General features: G+C 39.4%; 1 protein-coding gene across 1 annotated transcript in view; it reads left to right on the forward strand.

The window, feature by feature from the left end:
• Window positions 1–1,812: 1,812 nt before the first annotated feature.
• Window positions 1,813–18,693, forward strand: part of LOC119914337 (astrotactin-2-like) — a 280,669-nt gene continuing 263,788 nt past the window's right edge. The window contains exon 1 of the mRNA XM_038733584.1: window positions 1,813–3,146. Within this exon, the coding sequence (XP_038589512.1) occupies window positions 2,726–3,146 (421 nt within the window). The 5' untranslated portion in view covers window positions 1,813–2,725. The remainder of the gene's footprint in view (window positions 3,147–18,693) is intronic.

An 18,693-nucleotide genomic window follows, 5' to 3' on the forward strand; every position in this document is an offset into this window, starting at 1 on the left:
TATTTTTGTATGAGTAAGCACATGGTGAGCAATGTACAATCCTGAGTCAAATTCCTCATATGTGTACACATACCTGGCAATAAAAGCTGATTCTGATTTGACAAACTTGTATGTAATTTGGAATTGGGACAGTAAATTATTAACTTTTACAGAAGAGCAATAGAAAGCATCCCGACTGTAAACCGTGGGATGTGTATGGCCCTGGACAGGAGGGCTCTGCAGCAGGTTATTAAGAAGATCATTGGTACCCATTTGCCAAGCATCAGTGAGTTGAGGTGCCTACGCAGAGCTCAAAGGATACTAATAGACAGTACCCACCCCAGCCTAGCCTGATCACCTTGCTGTGGTTTGGCAAGAGATACAGAAGTATCCGCTGTAATACCACCAATCTCCAGGGCAGCTTCTTCCCTCAGGTTGTGAGACTCCTCAATTCATTCTCAGCACTGTTTAGATGTGTCAGCACCATGGACAGAGCACAAGGATGGAGATTGTCTCTCTCGCCCTCAGAGGTCAAATGCAGTAATGATGGGAAGACTCACAGAGGCAAACAAGTATTCAGATTTATTCTAAAGTCTGGGTGATCCAAAAATCCCAACCAACAGTAAGTAGGTTACACAAATTGATAACAAAAAACTTAACTTTTTTCCCCTTCCAAAATTATATAGATATGAAACAGCTGATATGAACAATCAACTAGTGATGAGCCATTGTTGATATTGATGTGACTGCATTGCATCAACATACCAGCTTGAGTCTGAGGTCTTGGACCGAGGTTTAGGAAGGGAGAAAGGATGTTACTTTATGTAACCATTGAGTGAAGAAAAACTTTTATTAACTTTCTTTTCTTTTTAAATTTACATCTGTGTAACTTATTTATATTTTTGTACTGATTTGTATATTGTAACTATTGTTTATTTCATGAACACCTTATCATTTTTGAAAAATTTGCTCAATTTCATTTCGGTTGCAGTCACCAGAGATGATATATTTCCAGGTAGGACGAATTGTCTTTGGTTTGAACTGGAATCTTCCAGGTGAAACTGCAGATTCAGTTGAAGTAGTAGACTTAACGTAGCTTTTAATATTTGAAAAGATCTGTTTCAACAGTGAATGAATTGACAGTAGGTGTATGGATGAATGAAAAACTCTTTGCTGAGCACTTGGTGCTGAGTCTGTTAGGGCATGGTAAATTGCAGACCAGAGGCCTTGTTTATGAAATGAGGGAGGCAATTAGTAGTAGTGCTTACGCATCTGTTTTTCCACTGTTTTATTTATCACTATTTAAGGACCTTGTAGTGTGTTAAACATGAATTATTGTGTTTTCCTGAATTGAGTTGAGCTTGTTTTTACTTGAGGGATCTTTAAAGTAAGGACATGATAGTAAGGTCTCTAACTAAAATATGTACTCAAATTTTTCAGGATGTGACAGTGCTTTCCTGGGAATAATCACTTCAGATCTAAAAAAAAAATATATGACTATCTGGGACATCAATGTCATTTTTTCTTTGCTGCTAGGTTTTTGATATGTTTCATAATGTACCCCCTAAAAGTCATCCTGTTGATCTTCATGTCCCTTGCCACCTGACGTATGGACATCCCATTGTGTACCTCTCCCACTGATCTGTCCAAATCCACAAGAGGAGTTAAAGCTCTGTCTGTCTTCCATTTATAGAAGCATGGCATGATGGCTTCTGGTTTAAAATTCATGTCTCATTATTTTGGTGATAAAATGTAAGAATGCGGTGTAGAATTACACACCTGGCTTGACTGCCCTCAGGTCTTTTAGCTCAAATTACCCCATCCGTACCATTTTAACAAACTTGTGTCATACAGCAGTTTAAAGGTAACATCATGCTAACAGTATCGCCTCGTACTGTAACTTCCTAAAGCATTAACATGTGAGATTAAAAAGAAAAACTCTGAAAGGTGAAAAAACTGTTTATTGAACTTATATCAATTGTTCCATGAGCTTCTCTCCATCACAGGGTGAGGGAAATGGATGATTCTTCAAAAATGTATGGTCAAATGACCAATTTTGTCTATGTCTAATTTTGTTACCCAGATACAAGGGGTGGCTCAACTTGCCCACAGGCTCAAATCACCCTGCTCTCCCATATAGGCTATAGGCTATATTGTTTTGTTAACTGCTGTGTTCAGGGTCAAGTATGAACTCTGAACCTCACAAAGATAGGTAAAACCGAGGTAAGTCTATATGTAGGCCTAAATAAAACATTTGTTTATTCATTTAGGCCTACTACTAACTACTGTATTGGCTTAGCCTATATGACAGTCCAAGATCTAGCCCACCTGATTCACTGATTTAAAAAAAAAATAAATAAAAAAATATCCAAAGTAGGCTATGTGATTTAAGGCATCTTAGCTCTTATTCTTACTCTTTCAGAATGGACCCATTATTACTTGGCCAAATATTTTGGATGGTTTTGACAAAAAAGCCGCGTGACAGAGATCGCTACTACTTATCATGCTGACTCCACCTCATATCTGTCTTTACGAAGGACACGTGCTTTTCCGAGTATCAGTGATTTGTTGCCCCACAGCGTGAACACAAATGGATGTGGTGTGAGGAGCCGAAAGATGTCATTCACACTACACCTGTGCTGCCGCCTCCTGGACGGACGCGACTCCTTTGCAGCGACTGTACTATAAGTGAACGGACTGCTTATGAGCCCCACTCAAAGCGAGAGAACCACACACAAGGAGCGGGATGGCGAGGGTATTGCTGCTGCACCTCCGCGTCCTTCTCGTGGGGCTCTTTTTAACAGAAAACTTGGCCGTCCACGCAAACAGGGGGGCAACATCGCCCGACGAAGATCGGGACAAAGAGAACGAAGCGGATACGCCATGTGAGGTGAAATCGGTTACCGTCTCGACCCTGCCCGTACTCCGGGAGAACGAGTTCAGCTTCACCGGCGGAGCCTCGGGGAACGTGGTCGGAGGAGGAGGGGGTGCTGCTGGAGCAGGTGGTGCTGCTGGAGGAGGAACTGGAGGAGGAGGAGGAGGAGGAGGAGGAGGAGGAGGAGGAGGAGGGGAATCCCGACTCCTGTTATTCGTTAGGACCGACCTACCTGGGCGAATTTCCGTAATGGATGATCTTGACAACACAGCTCTCCCCTACTTCACACTCGGTAAGAACTGCTTTGTTACTGTGCTTCACCTCCACGATGATAACCTGTCAACATAGCTGCACATTTAGTGCGCATAGGGACCATGCACACTGGTATAGACTGTGTGCAACCAAGAGCTACACTCCCCAAACACGGGTACTCCCTGGCGTTTAAGCACCTGTCCTGTTTCCATTCCCTTGCTTAGATGTCAGGGTAGCTAGAATGTTATCTAGCCAGCATGATGTGCAACCCATAATCCAGGTAAAACTATAATACACAAATTCCCTCTTTCCCTTGTTTTACTTAACAACACTGCTTTTTGTATGAAACATGGGCTACCACAAAGTACCACTCATGTTTAAGTGACTATCCATTTCCTCCTCTGCCCCCCCTCCTTCATACTCTGTCTCTCTTTCTGTCTGGCTTTTCTATTTTGTGGTACAATATGATTATGACTTCAAATTTCATGCATACACTAAGTATGGTGCCCCAATCAAGGGACGCAATTTGGCCCTGGAAATGTGCATGAAATTGGTAGTTTATCCTCACTTGACTTTATAATTGAAGACACACATGCATTGCTGGTGGTATAAGTGTAACATATTAAAGTACTAGGTTAGAGTTTACTTCACTGTCAACATTTGGCCATGGCTAGGTTTTAAGGAAACCTGCTGTTCTGTCAGAGATAGAAGTGAATGAAAACGGCAACAACACTGGTCTTTGACAGGTCATCGCAAGTCCTATGTAAATGCCACTGGCTTTAAAATGGCCTTGGGAATAGCAGCACTGATTGGATAATCATAGAGCAAGTAATGGCGGGACAGTGTATTTGCCTTTCAACCTCCACAAAAGATATTTACTTTGTAAGAGGAGCCGGCTATGCATGAAGGGGACTTGCTTACCTTGCTTTCTCCATATTTCCCCACTTATGTCACAGAGCCATGTGAAAGATGGATGTTCTTCGCCCCTTTGCTGTGTGAGCCAAGCAACTGTTTTTACGACTGTGTTTTGGAAGGTGTGCAGAGAGTGCATGTGGCACACAGTAATGTATGTTAACTGCAATAAGCCACACATGGTGCACTGTAATTGCAAAAGATGCTGTGTGTTTTACAGTTCCCAATCAATTCAGGGCAACTGTATTGGCTCAGTATGATAGAAAACCTGTTATATGGCAAATACAAAGATGCACAAAGACTTTGTGGGGATCAGTGATGTGAGGTACTGAGAGAATCCATGTCTCATTACTGCAGTTTTTGGACTCTGGCTTGCCATCTTCTTTTTTTTTCTTTCTTTCCCTGGTCTCAGTTTCATTCTCTGTATGAAGAGTGCCGATTGGCTGCGTGAAGCAAAGGCGGGCAGGCAGGCTGAGGTCTGGAGCATTAAGCTAGTAAATCACTTTCTATTCTCATTAAGGACAGCCGTTGACTGGTGAGAAAGGCCTCTCTGTCCTCCCAGTCAGCCAGCTAGCAAATTTGCTGCTTCACCCTTCCAGTGCATGGCTGCATGCTGTGGAGGGAGGAGGAGAAATGGGGCTTTTAATAGTTTTAATGCAAGCATGTTTGTTCACGCTGTTGACAACACTGTGAAATGAAAGAATTGCTTGCAAGTGGTTGCATCCATGACAAATCATAGTGTTGTCACTACAAAACTGATATTTAAGACATTAAGTAGGAATTGATACCATTAAGAAAAACAGCAGTAACATATGTTTATATTAAATTACAGTCTTAATGATATTTTCATTTAATCTATGTGTTGTCTGCCAGGATACAGTGATATATAACAAAAAAAAATACCTCACTGTTTTTGTATCAAAGCTTACATGTGCGTGTTAAGATCCTGACACAGGAGTCAGGAAGTAGACATTATGGTGTCACATGTGTATCCCATGTATTTCGCGTTCAACACCATAATGCTTTAGGTCATCTCGACAGCTTTTCTCTTCATCGATGTATAAATGGCTTGAGTTCTGCTTGTGAGATCAAATGCTGTACCTGGCATCATTAAAATACACAGTGTTGTTGATTTAGTAAAACAGAATGAGCAAGTTGAATTCCATAGACGGTGAATTTGTATTATCAGAATTGCCTTTGTCGCATCAATATTCTACCTAATCATTTTACCTCTCTATCATATTAAAATTGCGAGTTTTGATGGTCCAGGATGTTACAAAAGCTTAAGCCTTACCAGATATACAGTCAGACAGACACAAGTTATGTGGTTTTGAGCATGGGCATTGTAAATTTTTATTTATTCCTTTTTTAAAAAATTTTATTCTTTAATACCCAGTAAACATTATATAGGACTGTATAGTGTGTAGACAATATTAGATTGAGGAAACCACCCACCCACACTCTATTCTTTTCATGAATGTCTGTTTTTCTGAAGCTTTCAGAAAGCTGTTAACATCAGTGCTTGTGACAATGCAGACTAACGACAAGGCACATGCTGCCTCCAGTAATGTAATCTTAACTTTTCTCATGGGCTCTGATACCAGAGAATAAACATTAAAAGTTGCACTTGGTGTCTCATTACACTTGAGACACCTGCTCGGTCTTTTTTTCTTTTCTTGGCAAAGGACTTTTTGACCTCATGCTTAAATTGCCATTTTTATTTTAGAAACAGATTAACAGACTTTGTTCTCAGTATTATGCTTTAACATTCAGCATTTACTGCTGTGCCACACTTGCCTGACAAGTATAGGTACAAACCATGTGTTACATTACGCCTCCTCACAGCAGCTGTATTTCTTTCCTTTCAACAAAATTCACTTACCATTTTTAAAAAATGGTACCTCAGAGATTTCAAAATACTGGAGCATACCTTATTAGCCAAATGCCTTTGAAACTACAGTATAATGAGCATAGTCTTGTTTCTGTTTCTTTGATATTGTCAGATGTCCGATTGTTTTGTCGAACCAACATCAGAGGTTAAGGAAAGGGGGAGTGGGGACAGCAGGGGACGTCAAGTCCCCTTCCCACTTGGGCCTACTTGCTCAGCTTTGATTTATTACCTGAAGTGTCATGGAGAATGGATGAGCTGAAAGGGCAGTGCAGAGGAAATGTACAGGGCTCCTCCCCCTCCCTCTTTCTTATTTTGTTTTCTTAGCCCTTTCCTTATGTGTGGAAAATAATAATAAAGCCAACAGTGAGCTAAATCACTGTATTCAATAAACACACACAGCTTTACCTTTCTGGTAAAATGATTAGAATTGGAATTGCTGATATGTTTTATTGTTTTTTTTTTGTGTGTGGATGCATTTTAGCATGTGGGGGGGGGGGGGGGGCACATTCAAGGAATTCAATGGTCAAATTTTCAGCTTCAGGTGTTTCCTAGCACTACACTATCATACTACTGTTGAACAATACTTTAGAATCTTAATGCCAATTTGTAATGCAGTTGTAGTGTGCAACGTGCAAAATATGTTGGCAATGCAATTTTGTAGCATCGTGCTTTGAAATTAAAGGGAGTGAATTCCTATGCTGCTAGAGAATTTTATTTGCTCATTTTAAGTGATGGGTCTGGGTGGAAATCAATACGTTTAGCAACATGGCTGACTTGGTAAACACCTAATTAGGAGTTCACCTTTTTGAAAACCTTCAGGCACTTAACATGAGATCGAAAACATTCAATTGTCTCCCTGTCCTTTATCGTCCCTGTCCGTCAAAGTGCACTAAATCTTTACACTTTTCATTTTACACCACATCTTTGTCTTTTATTTTTATTTTTTTTTGCATCGTATCAAACTCTGGCATGTCACCAGCCCTTACCTGTCTCTCCGTTTCCCATCTGTGCCTTCCTGAGTCTTTCAGAGTTACAGCAAACTCTGCTTGCTTAGAGATGGGAGATTAAAAGCAACAGTGGTAAAATGAAAAAAAAAAAAGAATGCCTACACTGGAGCACACTGTTCTCTGTGGTACAGAACATGTACACACTGCACTACATCTCAATCTTATGTCAGGGGTTGAGCTTAGCACTGCTGGACAAGCAATGAAGAGGGGGATAAGGTCAACAGGAGAGAGGGGAGTTATTACATGGTGTGGAGCTAAAGCAAAGGTGTGAAATTTCAGGAGGACTTTTAAAATTGTAGCATAGCACTTAATTTGGCGCTGTTTTGAGTGGAGTGTAGTTAGAATACTTATAAACAAGCTCACCCAACTGATATACAGAGGGTGCCAAGCGAGCATAGAGAGTAGGATCTATGGTGGCGCTTGTGTAGGCCATCAAATGGTCTATTTATCATCTTTTGACCTGCTATAATAGACATATAGCAAGTTGTCTTGTTTAAGATGAATGCTTTACTACTGGCACTCTCATTTGTAGTGTGAATTCTGGTCCTAACCCCATTCTGTACATGTAATGCCCTGCCACAGTCTCATGTGGCAGGTTTATGACACAAAAGAAGCTCTGCAATTGGTCTTCTGACTGGCTAGTAGAACAGCCCCTCGTCTGCTAAGTGGTGAGAAATGTCTTGCATCAGGTTGGCTGCAGTATCTGGTGGTGATTTTCTGGTATTCTATTTTAATTTAAATTTATGTTTTACAGCTTGCTGTGAGGAACTTTGAAGTTGTTTGTTTCCACTGATTTGTCAGCTACCTCTTCGGTTCCATATTTATTCATTTATTTATTTATTTAAGTGCAAACACAAAGAAAATGTATTTCCTACATGTGAAAATGTGCATTGAGAATGTACATTTTCATTCCTCAGACCATGTGTACACAAAGGACAAAACGGCATTAAGTGTCTCAGGAAGGTGTTGGGCCATAATGACTTCAACAATAACAACTTCAATGGTCCTCTGCATAAATTATAAAGAACAAACGACAGATTGTGAGGTTGTGTCACCTCACCCAATGGGAAACTCATTTGACAGACATGGAGTGAAGAATCGTGCTCATTTAGCTTAATGGTTACAGGCCTAAGTGATGGCATGGAAAGGATGAATGAATTGTGGTCAGTGACCCGTGCTGGTTGCACTTCTTTGCGGGAACTGTATTTAGTAATGCTTTGTTTTACCGTCAGTCTCTCTAGTCTTGCCTTGTGGCAGAGGTGGACAGCTTTGATCTAAAGATAATCATTTGATTATTACCATTGCTGAGAGGCGCATTGTAGTTATCTTTGTTGGACTGAACAAAGAAGTTTATGTAAATACCCCTAATGAATGCACAAGCTCAGTTTTTCTTGCTCCCCCCCGCCCTGATTTATGCAAAGCAACAACATTCACAATTGTTTATACATTTTTTCCTCCTCCATTTTATTAATTGGCAAAGAAGATCAAAGATAATGTTCTGCAAATGACGGAATGGCAAAATGCAATAGCTTTTTCTGTTGTTTTTGCTTATCATATATTGTATGAGTTGGCTAAGATGCAATCTTTTGGGGTGATTTACTGTAGCAGGATAAATAAAGAAATGGGTAGATCCTGATAAAGTGTTTACCCCTCCTTCTACATAAACATGAGGTGTGGGCTCTGTTTACTTATGTCTCAAACAAATTAGGTTGTCTGCTTATACATATAATTGCTGTGGCTCAATAAAAAGTAATAGTTGGATCTGATGTTTAGAAATCTGAGCTGAGCATGCTGCTTGTAGAATACTTTATATACAGTATGTAGTGTACACAACTACTGTTACCAACCTGACAGCCATCTCAGCCATTAGCATCTTACACAGGACCTCTACTATGGCTTCAAAAGCCTTTCATAGGTTCAGTGACAAGCCCAGGGACTCTCACCAGTATTATCAAGTGTCTTTTCATGTAAACTGAAACCAGCAGCCTGCTTTTATTTAGACTTTAGTTTCGAAAACTAAAGGCAACCTAAACTTTTTCATCAGTCCGTCTCCCTGTAAGAGTCTTTAATGCTGCCCATCTACCTTCTTATCTCTGTAACTTCCATTGTATGTTTCTTTGAGCATTGGTTTGTGTGGGTGTACCCCTGTAAGTCCAAGAGAACTTATCTTGATATGTAAAGCTGGACTAGTAACAACAAACAGCCTGGATAATGTATCTAACAAGAGAGCATGTTGCAAGCTGATTCCCAAAAGATTCATAAACTTTCTGCTTGTATACTGTAGAGAGGCTTTCTAGTCTGTGCACTGAATGCATAATGTGACACTGATTTATAAAAGCAATTCCATTTAGTTGCTCTTTTTGCTCCTTGGGCTCCTCTGGTGTGTACCCCACCACATAATAGAAGGCCCTGTGTGACAAAAACTGTGTAATGTATTTGCTCTCTTAGTAAAATACTTTTTATAATGCGAGCCAGGCATTTGGGGCACAGGGAGTTTGGGTGAAATCCATCAACTTGCACAAAACATCTTTGAAACCAAGCATGATTATGCCGACATGGTGAATATTTTACAGATCTCAAATTTGCCTACAGATCACTACGGTCAACATCTATGGACAATACAGCAAGAGCAACTGCAAGACTAAAAATCTACTGCAAGACAAGCACACATAACCTTTCAAACAAAGCCATGATTTGATTGAATAAAAGTCAGGTAACAGAAGGGCAGTTTTCCATTAAAGGTTAATTGGAAAAAGACGCAGCATTGAATCCAACTTGAAATCAAGGTTTTCATCAGGTTTCTAAGCTGATTTGTGCCTCTATTAACAATCTGTTATTTGGATTTTACAGAACCTGCACAAAATGGAAGCTCTGCCACAAAAGGATGAATCAACTCAATTTCTATCATTAATTCATGTGATTTGATTGGTTTTGCTAAGTTCACGGTGAGTTCAGTATTCTGAGTTGGAATATTTTTTCTCCATAACTTCTATAAGAACGTGATGTTTTTCTCTTCTGGTATTTCAATTATTTATTTATATAACACCAATTCATAACAAAAGTATTATTGAATTCACTATACTGGTATTTGATAAATCAACATTTTAATTTGACATAATGTTGAAAAATGTAACATTTATTGACTCTTTTCAGAAAATCTATATTTATTTTATAATTGTAGTTAATGAACAGAATGTGGCTGTTAATTAGTTAGCTGTTTCACATTAATGCAAAAAAGGTGTCTAAATTCCTTATCATCTGCTCTTATAAATTTTACAATGTACACAGGTAGATCGCTAACTATTCTGCTAAACACCTTTAGCTTGTTCTGGTTGGAGCAACATTTCTGCCCAGCATGAACAAAATAGTTAGTAAGAAGTCCAAACCTGAATGTCTAAACTAAATTAAAGAAATAAGCTGCGAAAAAAGCCTTGGACGCTGTTTGCTCCTTAAGGCGGTGTGTGTGTGTGTGTACTCACGTTTGGATTTCTGCTTAGAAGCTGTAGTATTGCTCAAATATGTGAAGTCCATCCTCATGTGAGAGCTATCGGGGTGCTCAAGAGCAGGTGGAATTTCCTGTGCCTCTGCAGTGCTCTTACTTGTGTGCAAGTTCTAACTTATCTTGCAAGAGTTGTAATGGAAATGCTGTCTACCTACCTGCTGATACTCAGGCAGCCGGTTACAGACTGCTCTGAGCCAACTCTGTGTGACACACAAGGAAATCAGCTTTTGAGAAAGGGTGGTGCTGCTTACATCTTATAGAGTCCGCGATAAAACTACTGTAATTTTTTATAGACTGTTTATGAATATGCTAACTTGCAGTGATTTTGTGCCATTTTCATACATAATTAATTTAGAGCAAATCAATGGACCAGTCAGTCATCGCTACAAGCAATTTAATTTCAAAGTCCATCTTGCCTGTATCATCCACTTCTTGCCAATAACAGAAATGGCAACAAAGACCAATTCAATATTTCTGGATTAAAAGGAATAATGTGAAATAAAAAACAGTGCATTGCCAAAAATAGGCTGTTAAGAGTTTTAGTCCATTTTGTAGCCTCATTTCCCCTTTCCTGTTTTAGAAGTGTTTTATGTTTTAATATTTTTTTCTATTTATTAGTTTTTTGTGGTAGGTGATTTTGATGTCACAAAATGTTCTTTTTGCTGAAGGAAAGTGAATTGAAATTAAATAAACTGAAATAAATTATATTTATTCTTTGAGCAAGCGGATGGGTGGATCCATCAAATTGACATTAATCCGCCATACGTAAGATGGTGAGGAACAAGATAGAAGTGTGAGTCGGCATCAACATGTCAGTAAAATATATGGTTTACACAGACCATGGCTCACGGGAATTCACTTGCGCCCCCTTCTCTGTCTTCAAACGTACCAAACAGCTTTTAAATGTCATCCTACTGGTTGACAGGTTGGATTCCAGATCATAGGCAGGATGAAAGTCCAGTTGCTCTCTCCCTCTTGTCCTTGCTTCTTTGATGCGCACTCTATATTGTTCACCATCTGCTTTCATTCTGAACTCAACATACTCATTTTATTTATTTTTTTCCTACTAACAAAACACTATGCTCTATGTTTCAATACTTTTAGGATTCAATGTCATTTGTTTGAAAAACAATTCCAACAAAATGTGTTTTTCCTATGTATTTGTCTTTTATTTATTTATTTTTTTCTTCTGCAATCTTACAGTTTATGCAGGAGGGTATGGCTTGCGTTTATAGTACCAGCAGAGTGTGTGTGTGTGTGTGTGTGTGTGTGTGTGTATTATTTCATTATCACAGTGGCGATATAGTCAAACGGTCTCAACTAACCTAGTTAATGGACTTATTGAAATCACTTAAGGGTTTTATTTTGCAAACATGACAAGCAGTGTGTGTGTTTCAAAGAGGAGAAGGAGAGTCATTGTTCATATAAGCTGGTCACAATGATGTTTAAGACCCATAAAATTTGATTCCCACCAGAATTTGCTCTGCACCTTGGAAACGTGCCAGCTCTGTACAGCTCACTACCGTTATATCCCCATGGTTCCTACAAAAGATTTTAAACCTTTTATCTATGCTGGTGTGTTTGTACCTATTTGCATTCCCTCCAAGCTGTACAATCTATGAGATTTCCTTTCAGATAAAGAATGTGCACCATTAATCTCCCCTCGACTGATGGGTTCCCTCCCACTATTTTTTTTTTTTTTTTTTCATGCTCGATCATGCACACATCTGTCCAAGTTCCTGGTGGAGTTGGCTTTATCTGCACAGGGACACATGTTCTAAGTCTTCTTTTTCCAGTTGTCAGTCTGGATAATATCAGCCCATTGATTTCAAACAAAACATAGATATTTTCTCCACTCTGAGAAGTCAGTAAGATGTGACCAAATATTGTGTATGACCTCAGGTGGTTTAGATTAAGAGACACTGTTGGTTTGTTAGATAATGGCGGCATTGTGTACAAGTTTCACAAAGGGACTTGTTTTGTCTTTGAGAATCACAAAGAGAATCATACATTCAGTAATTTATAACCGTTTGGTTAGCAGGGGTGCCTATAACAACATCTCCTTGAAATGTGTTTTTGTTTGCAATTGTTGTTTTTCATTATGCATCGACATGGCTCATGGAGACATTTTGTGTGATCATTATAAATCTTGAAGGATGGGTGCCTGTAAGGTTTTTAAATTGATGAAATGCAATGTGTTTCCACGCCATTATTATTAAACTTCACACTTTCTGTTTGAGACGTTCTAAAATGGCAGTCAGATTTAATCTTTTCTTTCATACAGCATCGGTGAAATTGAAAAGAGTTGTTTTCAGCACTATGCACTTCTGATAAGCCTTAGGGGGAAATGGACATTTGGCCTCACACATTGTATGCTTATCCAAAGGAAGCTCATTGGTATGTCATGGCTGTATCCTCCTCTCCTCCATTCACAGGCAGAGCACACAGTGTGCATTTCTTCAGGTATTTTGTCTGGCTCTGGATTAGCTCTGATCTAACAGCAATTACCCTTGGAAGTGTAACACAGCATAGCATGCTCTCCCGAGGTCACTGGTAGGTGATGTGTCTTCAGACTGGTTAAGAGCATTGTCAAGGTGAACAATGGACACACTGCAGCTCTTAATTTTGTGGCAGGTTTGTAAATGATGTATATGCTCTTCATACTGTACGTATTTAAGGGGTTATCCATCATTATCAATTTAGTGTGAGAAGTGGACTGTTTGCCGAGCTATACAAATTAAAGCTGATATGATTAAGACTCTACACAAATACAATTTAAGTAATGAAGCCATGCATAGACCCAGTGGTGATATAACAAGTGTTGATAAGTTACACACAGGCATGTAGACATATCCTCCCCCGTCTGTTTTACACTATTACACTTTAAGAGGGAGAATGAAAAACGCATGTACAGTGGCGTGTCTGCCTTTTAATGCTAATATCACCTCTTCTAAATGAATAAATCACATATGAAGCAAACAGGGAGAAAATCAGTGAGGTTCCTCTCCTAGAGGGGCATGAAGGTTTTTTAATCGCCCTATGTTCTCTTTCTGGGGGGAAAAAAGTGAGGAACCAACCTGTTCTGGGCATTTTGTTTTCTCAGTGGTCATATTGAGGAACAGGTGTCTTATCGTAAAGCAGTTACTGGAGTGTTCAGTAAACAGATAACATTTGTAGATACAACAGATGCTTAGTTGTGCCTATCCAATTTCATCCGATTTACGTATTGAACTAAAGTTACAACCAGATATATACAAATTTGTTTTGCAACATTATTTTAAGTGTTTTAAAGAATAAACAAAACAAATTATTCTGTATTGAAAATTATTTTGAGTTGCAGTCCTAGTCGCTTGGTTGACATTAAGAAATCAACTATACTTCCATTTCTTTTTTTATTGAAAAAAGTGCTGAGGGGTGAAGCTGTGTGACTACCGGCTCTTTTGGTAAAATATTCTCACATCTCTGTGTGTACAAGATCCCCAAAGGCCGCACCATATCTGCCAAAGGGCAAAGATGATATACTGTACGATACAATGTCATTGTTTCAAAGTCAAATTTCTAGTTCTTCTCAAAACTGCTCTTCCAAGTTAGTTATTTAGTTAGGAACATTATATTACACATTGTGTTTTTGGTTAGGATGTATCGATCCAACTTTTTCAGTCCTCATACCGAGGAGCCTGGCAGATGCAAAGTTAATTAAAAAGTTGCATTCTTAACTTTGAGGAAAAGAGTATGCATAATTAATCATGTGGAAGGCAAAATTATGTAAGTTTTGGTGCGATTTGAAACCTACTGTTTCAGAGTGTAATTCCCCGCTGTCATAAAGACTGCTGTACGTATTTCTTATGATTACATTACTTCTAAAACTAGCAAGTTGATAACTTTACTAACACAACCAAACATCAAGCAAGAGCGACAACACAAGACATGGCAATATTACTTACTAGAATACCAGCTTTGCTACTGTATTGCAGCCTTTTATTTCACAAAACTCTCTTCTTCTCTTATTATTAATTTCCTCCGTCAACGTCCTCTTTTCAGTCTCTTCTCTTCAGAGCAGGGAGAAGAGAAGCTCGGGTAAGCAGCCGTGTGCAGAAAGTAACTCGCCAGTGTTACTTTTGGTGAACCGACGAATCACAGCCTGGATGGGGCGGGACATTTAAAAATATTGACTGATAGTGGGCATTTACATTGGGGACGCTGGGGACATCTCAGAATAAGAATGTCTCCATTACTTTTGAAAGATCTTCTGAAAAACAGCTTGCAACAAGAAATGTTGAATAACAAATGAAACAATGCACAATAAGCAAACATGCAACGCAACTGACTCTTCACTAAGCTCCGCCCACCTTAGTTACTGTTGCTAAGCCCGACATTGGCGCTGCCACTGTCTATTAGTTCCGGGTTCCCGCGGCTTCTTAAAAAGTCTTAAAAGGTCTTAAGGTTTAAGGCAGTTGGGAAATTGTCACTCGCTGTCGCCTAAAACGCCTAGGCGTAATTAGTGTGTATTTGTATGATTTTCTTTTAGTAATTGACAATGTGAGACCCTGCCATTAATAGAACTCATATGTTACGTTTACGTTAGCTGCAGACGTTGACGTCTGGCTGCCTGTCATGTTATCGTCAGTCGTGGCTGCAAGATTGGGAGACGCAAGTTAAAGTGGTTGGAGGAAGACCGATTGTTCTGTCTAGCTCAAACAACTGTAGCCTACATCACGTCCTCCTCTCATTTGCGCAGGTCCAAAAAATTTAAATAACTTTCTAAAGTATGTCTTTCACCGTGATTTGTTTTCCTCCATGGATTATTTACCTCCCTTTAGCGGTGCGCTTGTGCATTAACTCGGCCGGAAAGTGAAAGTGAAACTTAAGTTATGTCCGGCATCGTTTTCTTGCTACCTTTCTTTATTATGTGTAAGTTACTCTTTTCTGTTATTTTAGTAGTTTATATTGAGTTTAACACAGCAGTGTATGAGTAAGGGCTGGGCGATATGGACAGAAATAGTAAAATCATTATTCAATCATTATTTTTATTATTATAAATTTAAAGGCTGATTTTTTTGCTCCTGAAGAAACCAGATGGTTAATTGTGCTTTTAAACGTTTCTTTATGGTCAGAACATGACAAACACTTGATGCCAAAAAGCAGCCTGGTATCACACAGTGGATCACTTCACTGAGGTAGAACATTCAAAACAACAAATATGCATGAGAAAAATAAAGTCAAATCTTTATTCAGTCCCTTTTCCTCAACACAATAAACATCTTAATAGAAAAGAAAGTGCTGATTTGTTTGTGATTCAAATTAAATCAAATATTTATTGAACATTTGTTATTGAGGAAGATTGTATCACGATAATCCTGCGATGGACTGGCGACCTGTCCGGGGTGTACCCCGCCTTTCGCCCAATGTCAGCTGGGATTGGCTCCAGCCCCCCCGCGGCCCTGTACGCAGGATAAGCAGTTGACGATGGATGGATGGATGGATCATGATAATTACCATTATCGTTTTATTGCCCAGCCCTAGTTCACCTGAGCATGATCAGTAATCGGCACTGTTTGAGCACGTTTATGCACAACAATGAATGGATACACTGTCTTGGCGTCTGTCTGACTTTTGGATTTTATTTGCAGAAGACTGCGACCGATAGATATTTCTGCCCAAGTAGTTGTTGTATGTGGATAGACTGCCACTACCTACACGCTACGCCTACACGTGCACTGACGACCCAGAGGTTAGGGTTACAATTTTGGATTTATTCACGCACTTCAAAAACATTTATTGAAAGCTTTTTTTCTTTTCTCATTTTTTTATTTTTTTACAGCATTAAACGTTGAAATGTATATCGTAATAGGCTGTATATTAACTTATTGGGAGAAAACTGGGGGGGCACCTATTTTTGCCGCTTCAAGCACTGCTAACATCTACTCAAGATGTTCAGCATGTGGCTATACTTCTGTGTGAGATTTGTGGGATGCACATCCAGGGCACGAAGCTCCCGTTCCACCACATCCCAAAGATGCTCTATTGGGTTGAGATCTGGTGACTGTGGGGGCCATTTTCATTTTCAACTCATTTTCATGTTCAAGAAACCAATTTGAAATGATTCGAGCTTTGTGACATGGTGCATTATCCTGCTGGAAGTAGCCATCAGAGGATGGGTACATGGTGGCCATAAAGGGATGGACATGGTCAGAAACAATGCTCAGGTAGGCCGTGGCATTTAAACGATGCCCAATTGGCACTAAGGGGCCTAAAGTGTGCCAAGAAAACATCCCCCACACCATTACACCACCACCACCAGCCTGCACAGTGGTAACAAGGCATGATGGATCCATGTTCTCATTCTGTTTACGCCAAATTCTGACTCTACCATCTGAATGTCTCAACAGAAATCGAGACTCATCAGACCAGGCAACATTTTTCCAGTCTTCAACTGTCCAATTTTGGTTAGCTCTTGCAAATTGTAGCCTCTTTTTCCTATTTGTAGTGGAGATGAGTGGTACCCGGTGGGGTCTTCTGCTGTTGTAGCCCATCCGCCTCAAGGTTGTGCGTGTTGTGGCTTCACAAATGCTTTGCTGCATACCTCGGTTGTAACGAGTGGTTATTTCAGTCAAAGTTGCTCTTCTATCAGCTTGAATAAGTCGGCCCATTCTCCTCTGACCTCTAGCATCAACAAGGCATTTTCACCCACAGGACTGCCGCATACTGGATGTTTTTTCCCTTTTCACACCATTCTTTGTAAACCCTAGAAATGGTTGTGCGTGAAAATCCCAGTAACTGAGCAGATTGTGAAATACTCAGACCGGCCCGTCTGGCACCAACAACCATGCCACGCTCAAAATTGCTTAAATCACCTTTCTTTCCCATTCTGACATTCAGTTTGCAGTTCAGGAGATTGTCTTGACCAGGACCACACCCCTGAATGCATTGAAGCAACTGCCATGTGATTGGTTGATTAGATAATTGCATTAATGAGAAACTGAACAGGTGTTCCTAATAATCCTTTAGATGAGTGTATATCGCCTGTTGTCATGATAACCAGATCCAGCTATTTTGGTCAGAATCTGATCGATATCGGCTTGGTGCATCCCTAGTTTTTGGCTACACCATGAAAAGATGCATGAAACGATACATGACAGTTGACAATACAGGGTAAATAGGATAAACAGCAGGAACACAGTGATTTGAAATACATAAATCAAGCAAAAAAAACACAGAAAATAATAGTATGCATAAAATAATAAAAAAAGAGAAGGGCTCGATTAAAGTAGGCTATGCTTTCAATCCCACATGTAACCCATTTTTGCTGTCTCTTGTCTGTAGCTAGTTATTTTAGGTAAGGTAAATGAAAGAAATGTCTTGTCAGTGTTTATTCAATATCATTATAAAAGGAATGCATCTTATAAGTTACTGTAAAGATCGCACTGTGGGATCTTGTGACTTAAGGGGAATCTGTAATTATTGTAATTAATGCTGCAGCCCGTGATCATTGATTAGAACCAGTTACTGTAAATGTAGAAGAAGTCAGAACACATGATTACCAGGTTGCGTGGCTCACTTCGGTCATCTAGCACACAGTAACATGTAATTACCGATTGGATAATAGCCATCATTTGTTTACACAGATGATTGGCATTATACATTTAACACATGGTATTTTGTTTTTAGTGGAGATTCTTTACAAATGTATAATTTCAAGTAAGCATACTTACTGTACTTGAACATAAAAAATATTTTGTAGTGTGGGATTTTTTAGCAAAACACATATTTGACCAATTATTCCTGTCCACTGCCACTGTTACATAGACAGATATATTAAATTAAAATTTAGTCCTATTCCCAAATGATTCTCAATATTACCTGTACTGTAGTAACGGATTATTTTATGACAATATATAGACATTTTGGTAAAAGGAAACTAGACATATCATCATATTGCTGTGTGTGCGGTTTGCCTTCCATCCATTAGTCCAACAGTGTGATCACTGTTCCGTAACATGACCGCAATCAGGACAAATGCACTATTAACTCTGTAATGAGACAGCTCAACAAACAGAATTAATGGGTCCATTCAAAATGGCACTCTCCAGCAATCAACACTTAGTTAGGCTTGTAACTATGGCTGTCGGAATCAGCGGGAATATTCTGCCTGAGCTGAAGTGAAGACACAAATATGTAAATTGATTTTGTTGTTCCGAACTTCCAGGCAACTCTGCAATACATGTACTGGAACTTTGACTTGTACCATTTTCATTACGTAAATTCTGTCAACACG

The sequence above is a fragment of the Micropterus salmoides genome, unplaced genomic scaffold (assembly GCF_014851395.1).
Source record: "Micropterus salmoides isolate LMB-PRFRI ecotype aquatic unplaced genomic scaffold, ASM1485139v1 Ms_hic_scaffold_20, whole genome shotgun sequence".
NCBI lineage: Eukaryota > Metazoa > Chordata > Actinopteri > Centrarchiformes > Centrarchidae > Micropterus > Micropterus salmoides.